This window comes from Somniosus microcephalus, chromosome 5 (assembly GCF_052327205.1).
Source record: "Somniosus microcephalus isolate GS21.2 chromosome 5, FLI_Smic_1.0, whole genome shotgun sequence".
NCBI lineage: Eukaryota > Metazoa > Chordata > Chondrichthyes > Squaliformes > Somniosidae > Somniosus > Somniosus microcephalus.
Window position 1 is genome coordinate 128067070 of NC_140991.1, and position 17521 is coordinate 128084590.

Below are 17521 nucleotides of genomic sequence, written 5' to 3' on the forward strand. Positions count from 1 at the left end.
TATCATTACGAAGCCCTGAAATGCCAAGAGAGGACCATAAAGAAGAATACCCTCAGTCAACTAGTCCTGGGATTCAGTGAAGTAACTACTAACACTACTAACAATAACCAGCCCCAGGACAGTGACAGCGTAACACAAAGAATTCGACCCAACACAATCGTCACTAAGCAAAAGGAAAAATATCTGTCATATTGGGCAGAAACAACAAAAACCCAAAACAAACTCAATTGCTACTTGGCCCTAAACAGACAATACAACATGGCTGATTACCTGACCATGGTAAAGGATAGCAAACTGAGAAAAACCTTGACAATGTACAGACTTAGTGAACATAGCCTGGCCATCGAAAAAGGTAGACACAGGCAGACCCGGCTACCAAGAGAGGACAGGATATGCTCTCACTGCAGTCAGGGAGTGGTGGAGACAGAGATGCACTTCCTCACAGCTTGTAGAAAATATCAGGGCATAAGGGAGAATTTCTACCCAAAATTCACAAAAATATGCCTGGAATTCAGAAATTTGAATGACGACCAAAAACTCCCATACCTACTAGGGGAAGAAAGAAATTGTGTAACCTTAGCGGCACACTATGTTACAGCTTGCCATAAACAGAGGGACAACCACTAAATATAAGAAAAGAGTATATACAAATTATATGAATGTATATTTATACACTCAGGGATATATCTGTTTATACACTGTATGGATAGATCTATATTTATGTGTTCAACCATGAATGTTTTTCGATGCTTTGGCAACATAAGATGTACCTTGTCATGCCAATAAAGCGATTTGAATTGAATTGAATTGAATTGAGTAGCAGCTAGAAGGAGCAGTAAATAGATTGTAGAACATATCCTCATACCTTGTTACTAAGGGGAAGCTAGGCATAAACAAGCATCACTATTAGGGTATTAACTTTGGTTTCACATTATACAGGGTTATTAGACAGGCACCAAGGATGTGGAAAGATGAGCTAGATGGAATGAAGGTGGTCTCCTGCCTGAAACTGTTGCTATGTCATTTCAATTCCATGCAGAGTGTTTCTTCAGATGGTGCAGAATAAAGTCTTAACAGATCAAATGATAGGCATCCATAGTAACTGAGGTAGTACAGAAGACCATGTCTGTGAAGGTTTGTTGGGCCACTATGTTATGCATATGTGGCGAGGACTGTGTTGGGCAGCCCAAGCACTTGGGTGTAACTTTTGTCTGAGCACCTGACCCATGACTTCCTGGCTTTCAGTTGGGATGGTTCATTAGCAGGGTCCTATTTGCCTTTGTCTACAGTTGAGCCACCACCTCCTCCATCTATCCAGTCGAAGCAGAAGTATCCAGAGCAATGGCTTCTCTTCCCAGCCCACACTGTCACTTCTAGAGTTTCCTAAAGATGCATCCACATGCTGTCCCTTAGCATCATAATCTGCAGACATAGGCTCACCTTCCACATGTACGTTGATAACACTGAGGTCAACCTTTTCACCACTTCTCTCAATACCTGTCCTACCAGACTACTTGCCTCGCATTAACTCTTGAGTGAGTAACTTCCTCCAGCTAAACATTGGGAAGGCTGGAGCCATCAACTTTAGCCCTTGCCACAAACTTTATATTCCTCACCCAGTTCCATCTCCTTCCCTGGTCACTGTCTCAGGATGAACCAGATTGTTTGCAACTGCAGCATCCTGTTTGATTCCAGTAGAGCTTCCAACCCCTAACCTCTCCATCATAAAGAGTGCCTACTAAAACCTCTATAACACCGCCTGCCTCACCCCAACCACTATTGAAACCCTCATCCATGCTTTTGTAATTTCCAGACTCGACAATTCTAATGTGATACTGACCTCTTCTAAATATCTCTTCTAGAATCATCTTTTGTTTCTTTACTTATCCCATTACCATCTCCTTTTGCTTTGTACAATCACACCGTTTGTCATTTAATCTCTCCTGCCTTCCATCCTATCACAGACCTACCCTGCAATTGCTTAAAATCTGTTACATCTCTAACTTTTTCCAGTTCTGACAAAAGATCATTGACCTGAACTGTTAATTCTGTTTCTCTCTGCACAGATGCTGCCTGACCTGCTGAGTATTTCCAGCATTTTCTGTTTTTATATCAGGTCACTATGTTCTAAATCATGATTATCCATAACAAAATAGTTTTAAAAATTTTTTAGGGAAACAAATATTTTCATCACCTTAAAAGTTATTTCTCCTTTTGTGCTGTTTTGGCTGCAGCAATATACAGTTCAATTTGCATTATGACCAATGTATAATTTGACCATATATTTCAGGTACACGGTTGAGATTTAACTTGATCACATCCCTTCTTGAAATTGTTACAAATTGTCAAACTCAAGTTGTTTACATAAAACTAAACAAATAAACGTTACTACATATTTAATTTCACATAGTACTGGTAAGCTTCTTGCTGTTTTCTCAGCTGGGACCACCCTATGTATTAGGGCATTGGATTACATGGTTATTTGGAAAGAATCCCAGTCCTCAAGGATCAGTTCCATTGATGAGCCAGACTGGCTGATCAATCATTAACAGGTTCCTGGCTTACTGCAGAACCACCTGGTTCAGGTATCGAATTACAGTCCACCACAGGCAGTTGGCTAAATTCCAATCTCTGATCCCCAAGCATACCATCTTGCACACGCTTCAACTCCATAGAGATCACACTTAACTCCCCACCCAAGAGGACAATCACTATTTGATAGTTGGACAACAGAACAGTGTGGGTTGGAACCCTCACTAAGTACACGGCAGGTACGAGCTCCTCAACAGCATGGTGACCTGCACAACTGATCATAAATTGAGTGCACAAGGCACCATCCTTCTGACCTATGGGAGTATGGTACGTGTCATTCTGGAAACAGTAGCTTCACCAGTTCAAGGTATGAAGCTTCATCAGCAGCTATTTGCCTCTCAAACCAATCATGGAAGGTACTGACCCGTGCATCCATGTTCTTATACTTGGCCTCTAGGTTATGCCTTCCACGACCAGTCATCTCAAGTCTCAACTTTCCTTATCAGATGTATGATGAAGAACTGCCTTTAGCATGGTGGAAACTCCCATGCAAAGCAGTTCATGGTGTGTCAACGACTCTCTAGATGTTTAAGTCCAATGTCTTGTGCAAAGTTTACTCACAACCAAATCTTTAATCCAGCTCCTCATGGGAGGGGATTTTCCTGCTGTAAGATGACTCTCTCCAGGGTACTTAGTATTAAGCCAGTGCAGGCTGAAGTCCTCCCTTCCTGCAGCCACTTCCCCTTTTAGCCAAAGGTCTACCTCACAACTTGGTCCTGGAGCTGGAGAAAGCACTTCTGTTGCACACCTAGTTCTGAACAATGAAGGAGAACATAATCAGATCTTCTATTCCACAAGCTTAACCACATCAGTACTTGGTTGCCATTGAAGAGACCAGTGCCCTCCTCCCCTTCTACGTATGGTCCAGTGGGACTGAGTCCAGACTAACATTGGCATCCACCAGCTACTGATATGAATCAACAATTGAAACAGATGCCCTCTGTATTCCAATAAATACTTTTGAGACCCCCTTTTGGTGATGCAAAGCCATAATTTCAGAGCACCCACCAAGATATCTCCCAGCTTAGCACATTATTGGAGGAAGGGGGTAAAGTGCACTAGACCTCGAGGTGAGTTCACAAACAACATAGCTGTAAAAAAAGCACTACAACACATTGGAAAAGACACTCTAAATACGTCTGTTACGATACCTCTGCAGGAAAATTGACCATTCTACATTACACTGCATTCTGTAAAAAAGGTTAATCCTTGAATTCTGCAAATCTGAAACTCAGACAAAGAGCAGATGTATCTTGGTATTCCCTGTTGAGAATGACATCTGCTTGGCGTCTGAATTAGACCTCGCATGGTTGTAGTGGTGGACTGATTAACGTGCTTTGGATCTTGCAAATAAGGTAACAAGCAAGGACCTTGGTCATGACCAGGATACTACCTAATTGGAGTACTATGCTTTATCAAGCTAACTGGTATCTGGAAATCATAGTATTTGACATATGGCAATGTCTCTCAATTATCTAGACGGCTCAAGTCAGAAGTGCAATGGAATACATATCATTCACTTTGATGGATGCTGCCGCAAAAATACTCTAAGCTCAATATCATCCAAGACTAAGAATTCCACCTGATCAGTGCCCCTGCCATTAGACTCAATAGCCACCATCGCCATCACTGGAACTCTATGGCTGTAGTATGTACTATCTATGGGCTACACTGTAGCAATTCACCCAGCTTACTTCAACAGCATCTCCTAGGACTGCAACCTTTACTACAGAGAAGCAGCAAGATCATAAGAACACCATCACCTCGTCCTCTCCAAGCGACACACCATCTTGACGTTGATATAATGCGTCTTTCCTTCATCGGTCTTGGGTCACCATTGTGGAAACACCATCATCACAAGGTCTGCAGCAGTTCAAGGAAATGCCCTAACTCCACCATCTCGTGCAACTAGGGAGCAGGAACAAATGTGGCCCACATCCTGAAAAATATATAAGAAAGCCTATCCTACATTTCTCACGAGCAGAATCCAAGTAATTCCTTTCAGATTATTCCATGGGCTTACAGCTTCCTGTAGAGAGGGCTTTAAACTAACTAGTGGGGGGGGGGGAGGTTCCTAGAGAGCAAATAATAAAAATGACAACAGAGAAGGTCATAGACTTAGGTAGCAGTGGGGAAATTAAAAACCAGAGCGTGTCAGGAAGGGGCAGAAGGTATGGAGTAAAAGGTAAAGTAATAAAAAGGGCAAAAGCAGGAACTAAGTGTCACAAAACATATTTGAAAGTTCTCTATCTGAATGCACGTAGCATTCGTAACAAAATAGACGAGTTAATGGCACAAATAACTACATATGGGTATGATCTTGTGGCCATTACAGAAACATGGCTGCAGGGTGACAATGCCTGGGAATTAAACATACCAGGTTATTTAACAATCAGGAAGGACAGGCAGGAAGGAAGGGGAGGTGGGGTGGCTATGTTAATAAAGGAAGGAATCACTGTAATACAGAGAAATGATATTGGGTCAAAAGATCAGGATAATGAAACAGTTTGGGTGGAGATAAGGAATAATAAGGGGAAAAAAACACTAGTGGGCGTAGTCTATAGGCCTCCGAACAGTTGCAACTCGGTTGGACGGAGTATCAATCAGGAAATAGTTGAGGCTTGTAATAAGGGAACATCTATAATTATGGGGGATTTTAACTATCATATTAATTGGACAAATCAAATTGGGCAGGGCTGCCTTGAGGATGAGTTCATTGAGTGTATTAGGGATGGGTTTCTTGAGCAGTATGTAACTGAACCGACCAGGGGGCAAGCAACCTTAGATCTGGTCCTGTGTAATGAGACAGGATTAATTAAAAATGTCCTAGTAAAGGATCCCCTTGGAATGAGTGACCATAACATGGTTGAATTCCATATTCAATTAGAGGGTGAGAAGGTTGGATCTCAAACAAGTGTGCTAAGCTTGAATAAAGGAGACTATGAAGGTATGAGAGCGGAATTGAGTAGAGTGGATTGGGAAAATAGATTAAAGGGTAAGACGATACATGATCAGTGGTGTACATTTAAGGAGTTATTTTACAACTTCCAAAAAAAATATATTCCACTGAGAAGAAAAGGGTGTAAAAGAAAAGACAGCCATCCGTGGCTAAGTAAAGAAATTAAGGATAGTGTTCGAATAAAAACAAGGGCATAGAAGGTAGCCAAATCTAGTGGGAGGATAGAGGATTGGGAAAACTTTAAAAGACAGCAAAAAATAACACAAAGATTGATTAAGAAAGGGAAGATAGATTATGAAAGTAAATTAGCAAAAAATATAAAAACAGATAGTAAGAGTTTTTATAGTTATATAAAAAGAAAAAGGGTGGCTAAAGTAAATGTTGGTCCCTTGGAGGATGAGACCGGGAAATTAATGGTGAGAAATATGGAGATGGCAAAAACACTGAATGAATATTTTATATCAGTCTTTACAGTAGAAGACACTAAGAATATCCCAACACTGGACAAACAGGGGGCTAAAGGGGGGGGAGGCGCTAAACACGATCAAAATCACACTAAGGAAGTGGTACTCGGTAAAATAATGGGACTCAAGGCGGATAAATCACCTGGACCTGATGGCTTACATCCTAGGGTCTTGAGGGAAGTGGCGGTAGGGATTGTGGATGCATTGGTAATAATTTTCCAAAACTCCCTGGACTCAGCAAAGGTCCCGGCAGACTGGAAAACTGCTAATGTAACACCCTTATTTAAAAAGGGCAGTAGACAGAAGGCTGGAAACTATAGACCGGTTAGCCTAACATCTGTGGTAGGTAAAATTTTGGAGTCCATTATTAAGGAGACAGTAACAGGACATTTGGATAATCATAATTTAATAGGACAAAGTCAGCATGGTTTTATGAAGGGGAAGTCATGTTTGACAAATTTGCTGGAGTTCTTTGAGGAAGTAACATATAGGGTGGATAAAGGGGAACCAGTGGACGTAGTGTATTTAGACTTCCAAAAGGCATTTGACAAGGTGCCACACAAAAGATTATTGCTTAAGATAAAAAATCACGGGATTGGGGGTAATATTCTGGCATGGATAGAGGATTGGCTATCTAACAGAAGGCAGAGAGTTGGGATAAATGGTTCATTCTCAGACTGGCAATCAGTAACAAGTGGTGTTCCACAGGGGTCAGTGCTGGGTCCCCAACTCTTTACAATCTATATTAACGATTTGGAGGAGGGGACCGAGTGTAGCATATCAAAGTTTGCAGATGATACTAAGATGGGAGGGAAAGTAGTGAGTGAGGACATAAAAAACCTGCAAGGGGACATAGACAGGCTAAGTAAGTGGGCAGAGATTTGGCAGATGGAATACAATACTGGAAAATGTGAGGTTATGCACTTTGGCAGGAAAAATCGTAGAGCAAGTTATTATCTTAATGGCAAGAAACTGGAAAGTACTGAAGTACAAAGGGATCTGGGGGTCCTGGTGCACGAAACTCAAAAGGTTAGTATGCAGGTGCAGCAAATGATTAAGAAAGCCAATGGAATGTTGGCTTTCATTGCTAGGGGGATAGAATATAAAAATAGGGAGGTATTGCTTCAGTTGTACAGGTATTGGTGAGACCGCACCTGGAATACTGCGTACAGTTTTGGTGTCCATACTTAAGAAAGGACATACTTGCGCTCGAGTCAGTACAAAGAAGGTTCACTCGGTTAATCCCGGGGATGGATATATGAGGAGAGGTTGAGTAGATTGGGACTCTACTCATTGGAGTTCAGAAGAATGAGAGGCGATCTTATTGAAACATATAAGATTGTGAAGGGGTTGGATCGGGTGGATGCGGGGAAGATGTTCCCGATGATGGGTGAAACTAGAACTAGGGGGCATAGTCTTAGAATAAGGGGCTGCTCTTTCAAAACTGAGATGAGGAGGAACTACTTCACTCAGAGGGTGGTAGGTCCATGGAATATGCTGCCCCAAAAAGCTGTAGAAGCTACATCATTACATAAATTTAAAACAGAAATAGACAGTTTCCTAGAAGTAAAGGGAATTAAGGGTTACAGGCAGGAATTTGGACATGAGTCTAGGTTCGGATCGGTCATGGCCCTGTGGGTAGCGGAGCGGGCCCAGGGGCCGTGTAGCCTGATCCTGCTCCTATTTCGTGTGGCTAATTCTGTTAGATTCAGGAGATGGTTCTGTGATAGTAGATTGGCGGTTAGGATCAGATCAGCCAGGATCTTATTGAATGGTGGAGCAGGCTCGAGGGGCTGATTGGCCTACTCCTGCTCCTATTTCTTATGTTCTTATGTAAACATATCACAACAGCATGAAGAACCACATTAAAAGCCATAGACATCAAGGATTCTCAATTTTCAAACTCACTAGGGTTCCCTCCTTGTGCACAGAAATCACAAATGCGCTGTGGAACTCTGCGCCTCAAGCAGTACCCTGTTCACCAGTCTTTGAACAGCCACTCCAAGATAAGTCAGTGGCATATCTCACTCTTCTCTAAGAACATTGCCATTCCCCCTCCTTTCACCTAGTGCAGGTTTTGGGAAATATATGTGCACACCCAGTGCTGTCTTCTTCTTCAGCAGTCCCTCAGAACTGAAGATGATTTGTTTCCACATTAAAAATGAGTTCACAGGTGACTGATGAGTCCAATGCGGGACCTGCAGTCTCTGTCACAGGTGGGGCAGACGGTGGTTGAAGGGGCGGGTGGGTGGGGTGCTTGGGTTGACGTGCACTCCTTGCACTTGGCTTTTGCTTGCTCCCGGCAAAGAGACTCAAGGTGTTCGGCGCCTTCCCGGATGCTTCTCCTCCACTTTGTGTGGTCTTGGGCCAGGGATTCCCAGGTGTCAATGGGGATGTTACACTTTTTCAAGGAGGCTTTGAGGGTGTCCTTGAAGCGTTTCCTCTGCCCACCTGGGGCTCTCTTGCCGTGCCAGAGCTCCGAGTAGAGCGCTTGTTTTGGGAGCCTCGTATCGGGCTGCAGACAATATGACCCGTCCATCGGAGCTGATGGAGCGTGGTCAAAGTTTCAATGCTGGCCTGAGCAAGAACACTGACATTGGCGCGCCTATCCTGCCAATGGATTTGCAGGATTTTGCAGAGGCAGTGTTGGTGGTAGCTTTCCAGTGCTGTGAGATGCCTGCTATACGTGGTCTATGCTACCACCAATGCTGTACCGTTAACTAGAAGATACATTGTGGAATCCACTTCCATCAAACTGCTTGATTAAAGGTTCTCTATCTTTGCTGTAGCCTATTGCATCAAATGTCAAGTCAGTGTACAATGAGGAGCCCTCAGATTTAAGTCATTGATACGAACTCAGAAGAACTCTTTTGAACACACTTGGCAATAGACATTAGCCAACAAAAAATGATTTAGTATAATTTTCTTGTAATTGCATGCCCTTATGGCTGAATGCAACTCACTGATCCTGCTTCATGTCCCTAAGGCAGTGAATGCTGGAGATTGGAAATAAAATGTAACATCTCAAAAACTTATTGTTTTAGTTAACCCTTCATCAACATAAACCATAAAGATGGCAAAGTATGATGTTTGATTTCCTCTACTCCACAATTCCTGATCTTAGATGTATTATGTGGAGGGGGCACGAAGAGAAGAAAATAAGGATAGTATTACCCAACCCATACTTGAGCATCTCCTAGCAGCTTACCAAGTGGCTTGGAGAGATACTACTGAAGAACTGGGAGCAGGTTACCTCTGAATTACACCTAGTAGGTAGCAAAATCAGAAGGGAGCTTTTGTACTTCCAATGGCAAATATAGAGGGGGAAATATCCTAAATCATACATTTATAACAAAATAAATGTTTATGCAGAAACAGCATGAGAGGGACATACTGAGCAATCCAAGAGTCAGGTTTTTAAACTTGTCTGCTTTTATCCACAGTGAGTAACCTGCAACATGTTCAGCTGCTGGGAAACACTGGAAAGTCCAAACAGTTCTCCTACAACATGAGACCACGCACTTCGGCAAAGACATATAAAGCCAGGCCAAAAGAATAAGGCAGCGACGCAGGACTGTAAACATCGGATATATTGTGGGCATGTGCCCAACTCAGCCCCTTGAATTGTACTGGTTCCCTGTACAACTCAGAAAAAAACTCAAAGCTGTGCCTGTGCTTTTCACAGAAGCTTACTGATTTAAAGAGCATATTTGGACAAATGTTCTTCAAGAGCCTCCACATCTAGGTTATAATTTACAGATTAAATTATACCAAAGAATTATGTGAAAACTGCTTCGCTTTTGCATCTCCTTACCTAAATCATAGAAGTTACACCACCGGAGGCAGCCATTCGGCCCATCATACCTGTGACAGCCCACTTATTTCCATTACCCTGCCCTTTTCCCATATTTTTTTTTTTTTTTAAAGTTTAAAAATATTTATCCACTTCTCTTTTAAAAGCTATTATGGATTCTGTGATGGCACTGCGTGTCCCAACAACCCTGAGCAAAAAAAAAAAAATTCTCACCTGTCCCTTCATTCGACAATTTCAAATTTATGCCCTTGTTATTAATTCACTGACCAGTAGAAAGTTTTCTTTACCTTATCAAAACCTTTCATAATTTTGAACACCTCTATCTGATCTCTTCTAATCTAATGAAAAGAACCAGTTTCTCTAGTCACAACTCAAACCTCTCAACCCCAATATCATCTTAGTGCATCCTATCTATGCCCTGTCCACAACCTCGACATCCTTCCTAAAGTAGACTAGCCAAGACTTCACGTAATATTCTAACTGCAGTCCAACTGGTTATTCATACAAGTTTATCATTATCTCTTCGCTTTTGTATTTTATTTCCCCCATCTGTGAAACCCAAGATTACAATTTTTCCTTCCAAAATGTTTCACCTCAGTTCGAACATGTCCTCATAGCCTTTATCTTCTAATATTTATTTTAAAGTTCTCAATAGATGCAATGGTCTCTGCCTTAACCACTTCCTGAGCAAACTTTTCCATGTACCAGGAACCCTCTGCATAATAAAATTCCTCCTAACCTCTTTCCTCACTCGGAGTGATAATTTTAGATTGATAACCGCTTGTAATTGAATCAATCAAAAGAAACAAACAATCTGCCCTATTCACTATCAAAACCCTTTACAAATGTTAAAAACCTCAATTAAATCTTAGCCTTCAATGCTCCAGTAGGAATAGTCCCAATAGTACCTCAAATCCCAGAGTTTCCCATCCTTAGCATCAAGCTGGTGAATCTCTCCAGTATGCTTTCTATGGTTTTATTCTCCTTTCTTTAATGTGGTGCCCAAAATTGCACAGTATGCTATGGCCTAACCAATGTTTTTTTTTTTTTTTTTTACAAACATTCATTGTCCCTTTTGCTTTCTCATCTTGTCTTCTCCCTCCTCCTGCTATATTAAGCTTAAATTCCTCCCCACAACACTATTCTAGCAAGAACATGGGCCCAGTCATGTTCAGGTGAAGACCATTATCCTGTGCAGATCTCTTCTGCCCAGAACTAGCCTCAAGGCCCCATGAATCTGAACTTTGCACTGCACATCATCTCTCCAACACACATTTAACTCACTTAACTGTGGAACATACCTATAAAGTGAATCATTTAAGAGTCTAGGTTGTGGCATCAAAAGCACTCGTCTTCCTACTCCAATGGATTGTCATCCACTTCCCTTCCTCAGATTCACTCTGCCTGCGGAGTGACCATCTCCTGGAATGTGCATTCCAGGAACTCTTCAGCCTTCCATATATAATGGCGCATCTCTAAATGCTCAAGCTCAGAAACTGAGGTTGAGCACCAGCAATCGGAGACTCATCTTGCACATGTGCTCATTTGGACACACCAATACTTCTCATATGTGCAGGTACTGCATATATGAGGCTTCAACCATCTTCCGTTAAGCTAAGCTGTGATATCTTAAAAAGGTGAATGAATTTAAAACACAGTTTAGCATTTTAACCCCTCAAATTTAATTGTAGGCCAATTGCAACTCAGCTGAACAACCAATCAACTCCACACCTTACAGGTTCTTCATATTCCACTGATCTTTTGCTGCTCAAAATTAACCTATTAATTCAAACTTCTACTCTTACGTAATATATACATAGCCCAACTGCAACCAACAATCGGAGAACAGCTAATCACAACACTTACATAATCAATCAATATATTAGACACTCAAGCCAGCCCAGTAAGGCATCAGATAAATTTTTAAAAGTCCCTAGTATTGAAGAGTTAAAATGAAATGAAAGTCAAAGTACGATGCAATAAGCAAGTTAAAATTTATACTTGCTCCACTCACTCCCATGGAGGCTTATTCAACTTGCTCTTCCTGTGGAATTTATTTTAACCATAAAATCTTTGGGGCCTTCCATAAATCAGAATGCTTTCACTCAAACTCATACAATCTAAAAAAGTGTATTTAAGTTTGTGTGAAATATTATTGCTGTCCTTTGAACGGCTAACCCCTCAGGTAGTCAAACATCCTGGTGTTTGATTAGTAAAACACCACAAGTGCCCTTTCCTTAACACCTGATGCACAGAAGTGATAATGAATACAAATCCAGCAGACTTTTAAGCGTGTTTATACACTCCTATTTGCATTGAATCCCTCCAGTACGGAAGTGAAATATGACACGAGTATAATGGGAATTACGTTAGGTTGGGATGAGAAGGGTTAAACCTTTGGCACCAATATTTATACTACAGTCTACTTTTAATTCCAATGATTTGTAAATTTGAATTGAAATCATACAAAAATGTCTTCTGTGCTGTTTTATTAAAATTATTTAATTCAAACTACTGGATGTCACATTTGAGTAAAAAAAAGACAATTAACAGGAGTAACCTGTAGTTGCTAGTTCAACTGGCTCTTTGACAGTTCCATGCATAACGTACACGTCCTTTAATTACATACTGCCAAACACCATGGGATATCATTCTTCTGCTTAGATAAAATATCACCTAGCCATTCACCTGCAAACACTAACTACATGCACAGTATTATGCTTTAAGTTTGGAAAAAAATATCCAAATATAGTAATTAGCTATTATGTGGCAAGCAGCTTCGGTTTGTGCAAATGGAATGAATACATTTTACATCCACACCTGCACTAGCTGAACAATATTATCTGGTGGCATTCCACAACTTACAAGATTTCCATTTTAATAGTTATAGATCTGCTTAACCATGTATCTAGAAATCTGTTACTGCCCTATTAAAACTACATTGTGTATCAAAAATGCCTCATGTTAATACAGATGAATTATTTTTTTATTTTATTAAATGAATACAGGGTATATACATTTTCAATAAAGACTTTTATTCATATTGTTTATTGGTGTAACAAAATAAATGATCACAAACAAAAACAAACATCTTATTCTATCTTGCCATTAAACAGAAGCTGTGACCAGTTATGTTGGTTGATAGGTGAAAGGATACATAATCAAGGTTCATAGTTGAAAATTTTGGAAAGAATTTATTTGCACTCTTACAAAAAGAACAGGCAGCATTTCTGTAATCAAAGTACAAATGGATTGTGGTGAAAATGACTTTGGTCAGGAAAAAAGCAAATTTGAAAGTAGCTATGGAACATTTTTAGGCACACGTGCAATTGGTTCTCAAGAAACTGCAATAAAGAGACATTTCTGCAGGTTTATTAAAATCTTTACACTTTCACTGAGCATAACCTTGAAAGGTTATTATTCTAAACAGAGATTTCCTGTGAATATGCTGAGTACAGAATACCATGTAAATTTCCAGGAAGTTATCCAGCAGAATGAGTGTATTACTCTTGATAAATGCTACATCACCTTCAACCAATGAATATGTCTAATCTCTGTTGTATAACAAATGAAATTTTGTTATCCCTGTGGATGTCAAGCTAAAGATACCTATCCCGAGAAACATCTGAGCATACAGTTCTTTCATCTTATTTCTATATATTCGCAAACTCGGTTCTATATTTATGGAGCTGTAGGTCCACTATATCTAACTTTGCTGCAAACAAGAGTTGGTGTCATTATTTTGCTGGATTTCATTGATTTTAATAGGTCACTGGGAAACTGGCTGAACTTCTGTGCTGTGCTGTAAGGTAGATTCTGAAGCAGTAATGAAGGTCTGTTAACCATTGCTCTTGGAAATCTTCAGTCTTGAAGTTCTGAAAAAAATAGTATGGTAGGTCAAAAAAGCCAACCATTTGCCCTTCAACAGTTTTTCAAACCCTTTATATCCATTTTTTTTGTCCTACGTGGACTACGTATTTTTTGGGGGAGGGGAAGGGGGGGGGCAATTGTTAGCGGTGACTTCATCTTCCACTTCACATCTCTACTATAGTACTAATATACTCCTAAGCCGATTGGAGTGGTGCCTGCCCTAAACCTACTCCAATATAAACCAGACCTTTAAAATCTCTATTATTGTACATTAGGTCTATTACACTATTTGGCCTTCTGCAGGTCAAACATTTAAGAATAAGCTTACTGATGACTCAACAAGTTTATAAATTGAGTAGCAGAGTTCGAGACCAGGAAGGTTCCAGGTTTGATACCTGGCCTTTGCTGAATTAGATCATCTCAGCAGAGGTAGGAGTATTGCAATGACCTCAGAGACTCTGGACTGGGAAGAAAAAGTCAGGATTCCTATGCTGAATTCTATCCAGCAATTCTGACTGGGTTGTGAATTTTGGGCAAGAACAGGATCATCTGTGATGTTACCCTCCCTGTGCGCTCACACAAAAAATAGCTATTTGGGTGAGATACCAGAGGTTGGTCAGCACTTCCAAAGTCAGACCCCAACAAGAAATCAACATCTTAAGAATGGAAGGGAGAACATTTGCAGGAAAAATACATTAAAAAAATGGTGCACTGCTTATTTTACATTTTAAGTGAACTAACCTTTTAATAGAGTATCTTTACAGTGATAGTGAGAATTTGTGCATCACTGTGCTGAATGACACATTTGTAGGACACAAGGTTTTGATTTCTATTTCACCCAGCATGCTCCTAATCTTAGCTGCATTGTCGAGGGAGATAACCAGTGAAGGTCAACCACATCCCCATCTGGGGTAGAGTTTTTCTATCCCTGCCAAATATTGGGCAAAAAGGAGCAGAGTGGTGCACCACATTGCTGGGTCAATGTAGTCAGATCTGGGTTTGTGCCTCCAGCCAATCACCATGTCAGCTACCATTCTGTGGGAGGGAACATCATCTCACCAGGCCACTTGCAAACATCTCCTAGGAGCAAGTTTCTCACCTGCCCTCTGTTTGTGTATGGCCCAGGGAAATAAAGAAGAAAAAATAACCTGAGGAAACAGTCACTCACAGAGAAAGTTGTTCAATCACCCCCAGTCTACAGTTATAAACCTCATATTGGCTAGTTATGGAGCAATGCATAGAACGTCTTGAAGCAAATTGTCTGCCCATACTTTCAGCTAGGCAATATCAATAAATGAAAACACTTACTGATTCTTCCCCCCTCCCCCCCCCCCCCCCCCCGACCAAGCACTATTAGATAAATTCTATTTAGAACTGGATTGGTATCATTGATTCTGTTCATTATAATGAAGGCCGACTGTGTCAGACAATGGAACATCTCCACCCTTTGGATTTGCAACCATGACTGGGCTAGCAACTATGCCAAAGGCCCCTACATGAAGTTGACAACATCTCAACTTTAATCTTATAAAAAAGGTACATACTGCTCTATCAATATGGCATTGAAAATCATGGGAACTAAGGAATGAGCAAGTAGCTCAAAAATAATTGAGGGGTTCAGATTATGTCCCCAACACCAGAGCAACGCTTGTTTAATCTATAAATGTCATTTTATCACAGAAATGAGTTTACATTGAACTCATTTTCAGTATCTGTTCTTTTACATATTAAATCTGAACTTTAAAATTTAAACTTAGTTTGTGATAATTTAAATTCAAACAAAACTAAAGCTAAGAATCTCTAGACAGTACCAAGTGATGTGCGCAGAAAGTTCCAGGTTTATCAAAAAAAAAAAGGAAATTCGGGTCTCCACGGGCGAGTACGCACAGGGTACTCACCTGTAAGCCCAATGGAAGTGCCGGTTTCATGCATGCGTGGGAAACTGGCACTTCCATTCCCCTGAAAGAAGGGGTTCAGAGGTGGAACGCATGCGCAGGATAGGCAGCGTGCGCGCATCGAACTTACCCTCCCGGGAAAACCTGCAAAAAAAGTCTTCAGTAGTTAGACATGTAAAAAGCAGTCGCAAGGTCTGCTTCTTACAAGGTAAGTGGTGAATTAATTAAAATTAAAACATTTTTTCCACAGGTTTATTATTTTTAAATACTTTAAAGAAAGTTAAGTTTATTTTTAGCCCCGTTAGAAAATGTAATTAATTTTTTCAAAAATTTAAATGATTGTTTAAAATAGTTATTTCATGTAATTTATAGTTTACTAGCTGGAGTGCCCAGCTGCCGAGGCTTTTTCGAGGGCATGTTGTTGTTGGGGGGGGGGGGGGGGGGGAGAGAAAGAGAGACAGCGAGCGGGGGGGGGGGGGGGGGGAGGGGAGAAGCGAGACAGCGAGCGGGGGGAGGGAGGGGGAAGAGAGAGAGCGGGGGGAGGGGGGAGAAGAGAGAGAGCGAGCGGGGGGGAAAAGAGAGAGCGAGCGGGGGGAGGGGGAAAAGAGAGAGAGCGAGCGGGGGGGGAAAAGAGAGCGCGAGCGGGGGGAGGGGAAGAGAGACAGCGAGCGGGGGGAGGGGGAAGAGAGACAGCGAGCGGGGGGGAGGGGGAAGAGAGACAGCGAGCGGGGGGGAGGGGGAAGAGAGACAGCGAGCGGGGGGGAGGGGGAAGAGAGACAGCGAGCGGGGGGGAGGGGAAAGAGAGACAGCGAGCGGGGGGGAGGGGGAAGAGAGACAGCGAGCGGGGGAAGAGAGACAGCGAGCGGGGGGGAGGGGGAAGAGAGACAGCGAGCGGGGGGGAGGGGGAAGAGAGACAGCGAGCGGGGGGGTGGGGGGAAGAGAGACAGCGAGCGGGGGGAGGGGGAAGAGACAGCGAGCGGGGGAGGGGAAGAGACAGCGAGCGGGGGAGGGGGAAGAGAGACAGCGAGCGGGGGGGAGGGGGAAGAGAGACAGCGAGCGGGGGGGAGGGGGAAGAGAGACAGCGAGCGGGGGGGGAGGGGGAAGAGAGACAGCGAGCGGGGGGAGGGGGAAGAGAGACAGCGAGCGGGGGGAGGGGGAAGAGAGACAGCGAGCGGGGGAGGGGGAAAGAGACAGCGAGCGGGGGGAGGGGGAAGAGAGACAGCGAGCAGGGGGGAGGGGGAAGAGAGACAGCGAGCGGGGGGAGGGGGAGAGAGACAGCGAGCGGGGGGAGGGGGAAGAGAGACAGCGAGCGGGGGGAGGGGGAAGAGAGACAGCGAGCGGGGGGGAGGGGGAAGAGAGACAGCGAGCGGGGGGGAGGGGGAAGAGAGACAGCGAGCGGGGGGAGGGGGAAGAGAGACAGCGAGCGGGGGGGAGGGGGAAGAGAGACAGCGAGCGGGGGGAGGGGAAGAGAGACAGCGAGCGGGGGGAGGGGGAAGAGAGACAGCGAGCGGGGGGAGCGAGCGGGGAGGGGAAGAGAGACAGCGAGCGGGGGAGGGGAAGAGAGACAGCGAGCGGGGGGAGGGGAAGAGAGACAGCGAGCGGGGGGAGGGGGAAGAGAGACAGCGAGCGGGGGGAGGGGGAAGAGAGACAGCGAGCGGGGGGAGGGGGAAGAGAGACAGCGAGCGGGGGGAGGGGGAAGAGAGACAGCGAGCGGGGGGAGGGGCAAGAGAGACAGCGAGCGGGGGGAGGGGCAAGAGAGACAGCGAGCGGGGGGAGGGGCAAGAGAGACAGCGAGCGGGGGGAGGGGCAAGAGAGACAGCGAGCGGGGGGAGGGGCAAGAGAGACAGCGAGCGGGGGGAGGGGCAAGAGAGACAGCGAGCGGGGGGAGGGGCAAGAGAGACAGCGAGCGGGGGGAGGGGCAAGAGAG

General features: G+C 43.3%; 2 protein-coding genes across 9 annotated transcripts in view; one reads left to right on the forward strand and one right to left on the reverse strand.

Moving 5' to 3' along the window:
• invs (inversin) overlaps positions 1–12877 on the forward strand; it is a 425788-nt gene extending 412911 nt beyond the window's left edge. For both annotated transcript variants that reach the window (XM_085988197.1, XM_085988196.1), the window contains one exon: positions 9459–12877. In XM_085988197.1, the coding sequence (XP_085844323.1) occupies positions 9459–9574 (116 nt within the window). In that variant the 3' untranslated portion in view covers positions 9575–12877. The remainder of the gene's footprint in view (positions 1–9458) is intronic.
• tex10 (testis expressed 10) overlaps positions 12798–17521 on the reverse strand; it is a 128199-nt gene continuing 123475 nt past the window's right edge. For all 7 annotated transcript variants that reach the window (XR_015078419.1, XM_085988201.1, XM_085988204.1 and 4 more), the window contains one exon: positions 12798–13704. Coding sequence is in view for 6 of the 7 variants with exons in the window: in XM_085988201.1 (XP_085844327.1) it covers positions 13591–13704 (114 nt within the window). In the remaining variant the exon portion in view is untranslated. The remainder of the gene's footprint in view (positions 13705–17521) is intronic.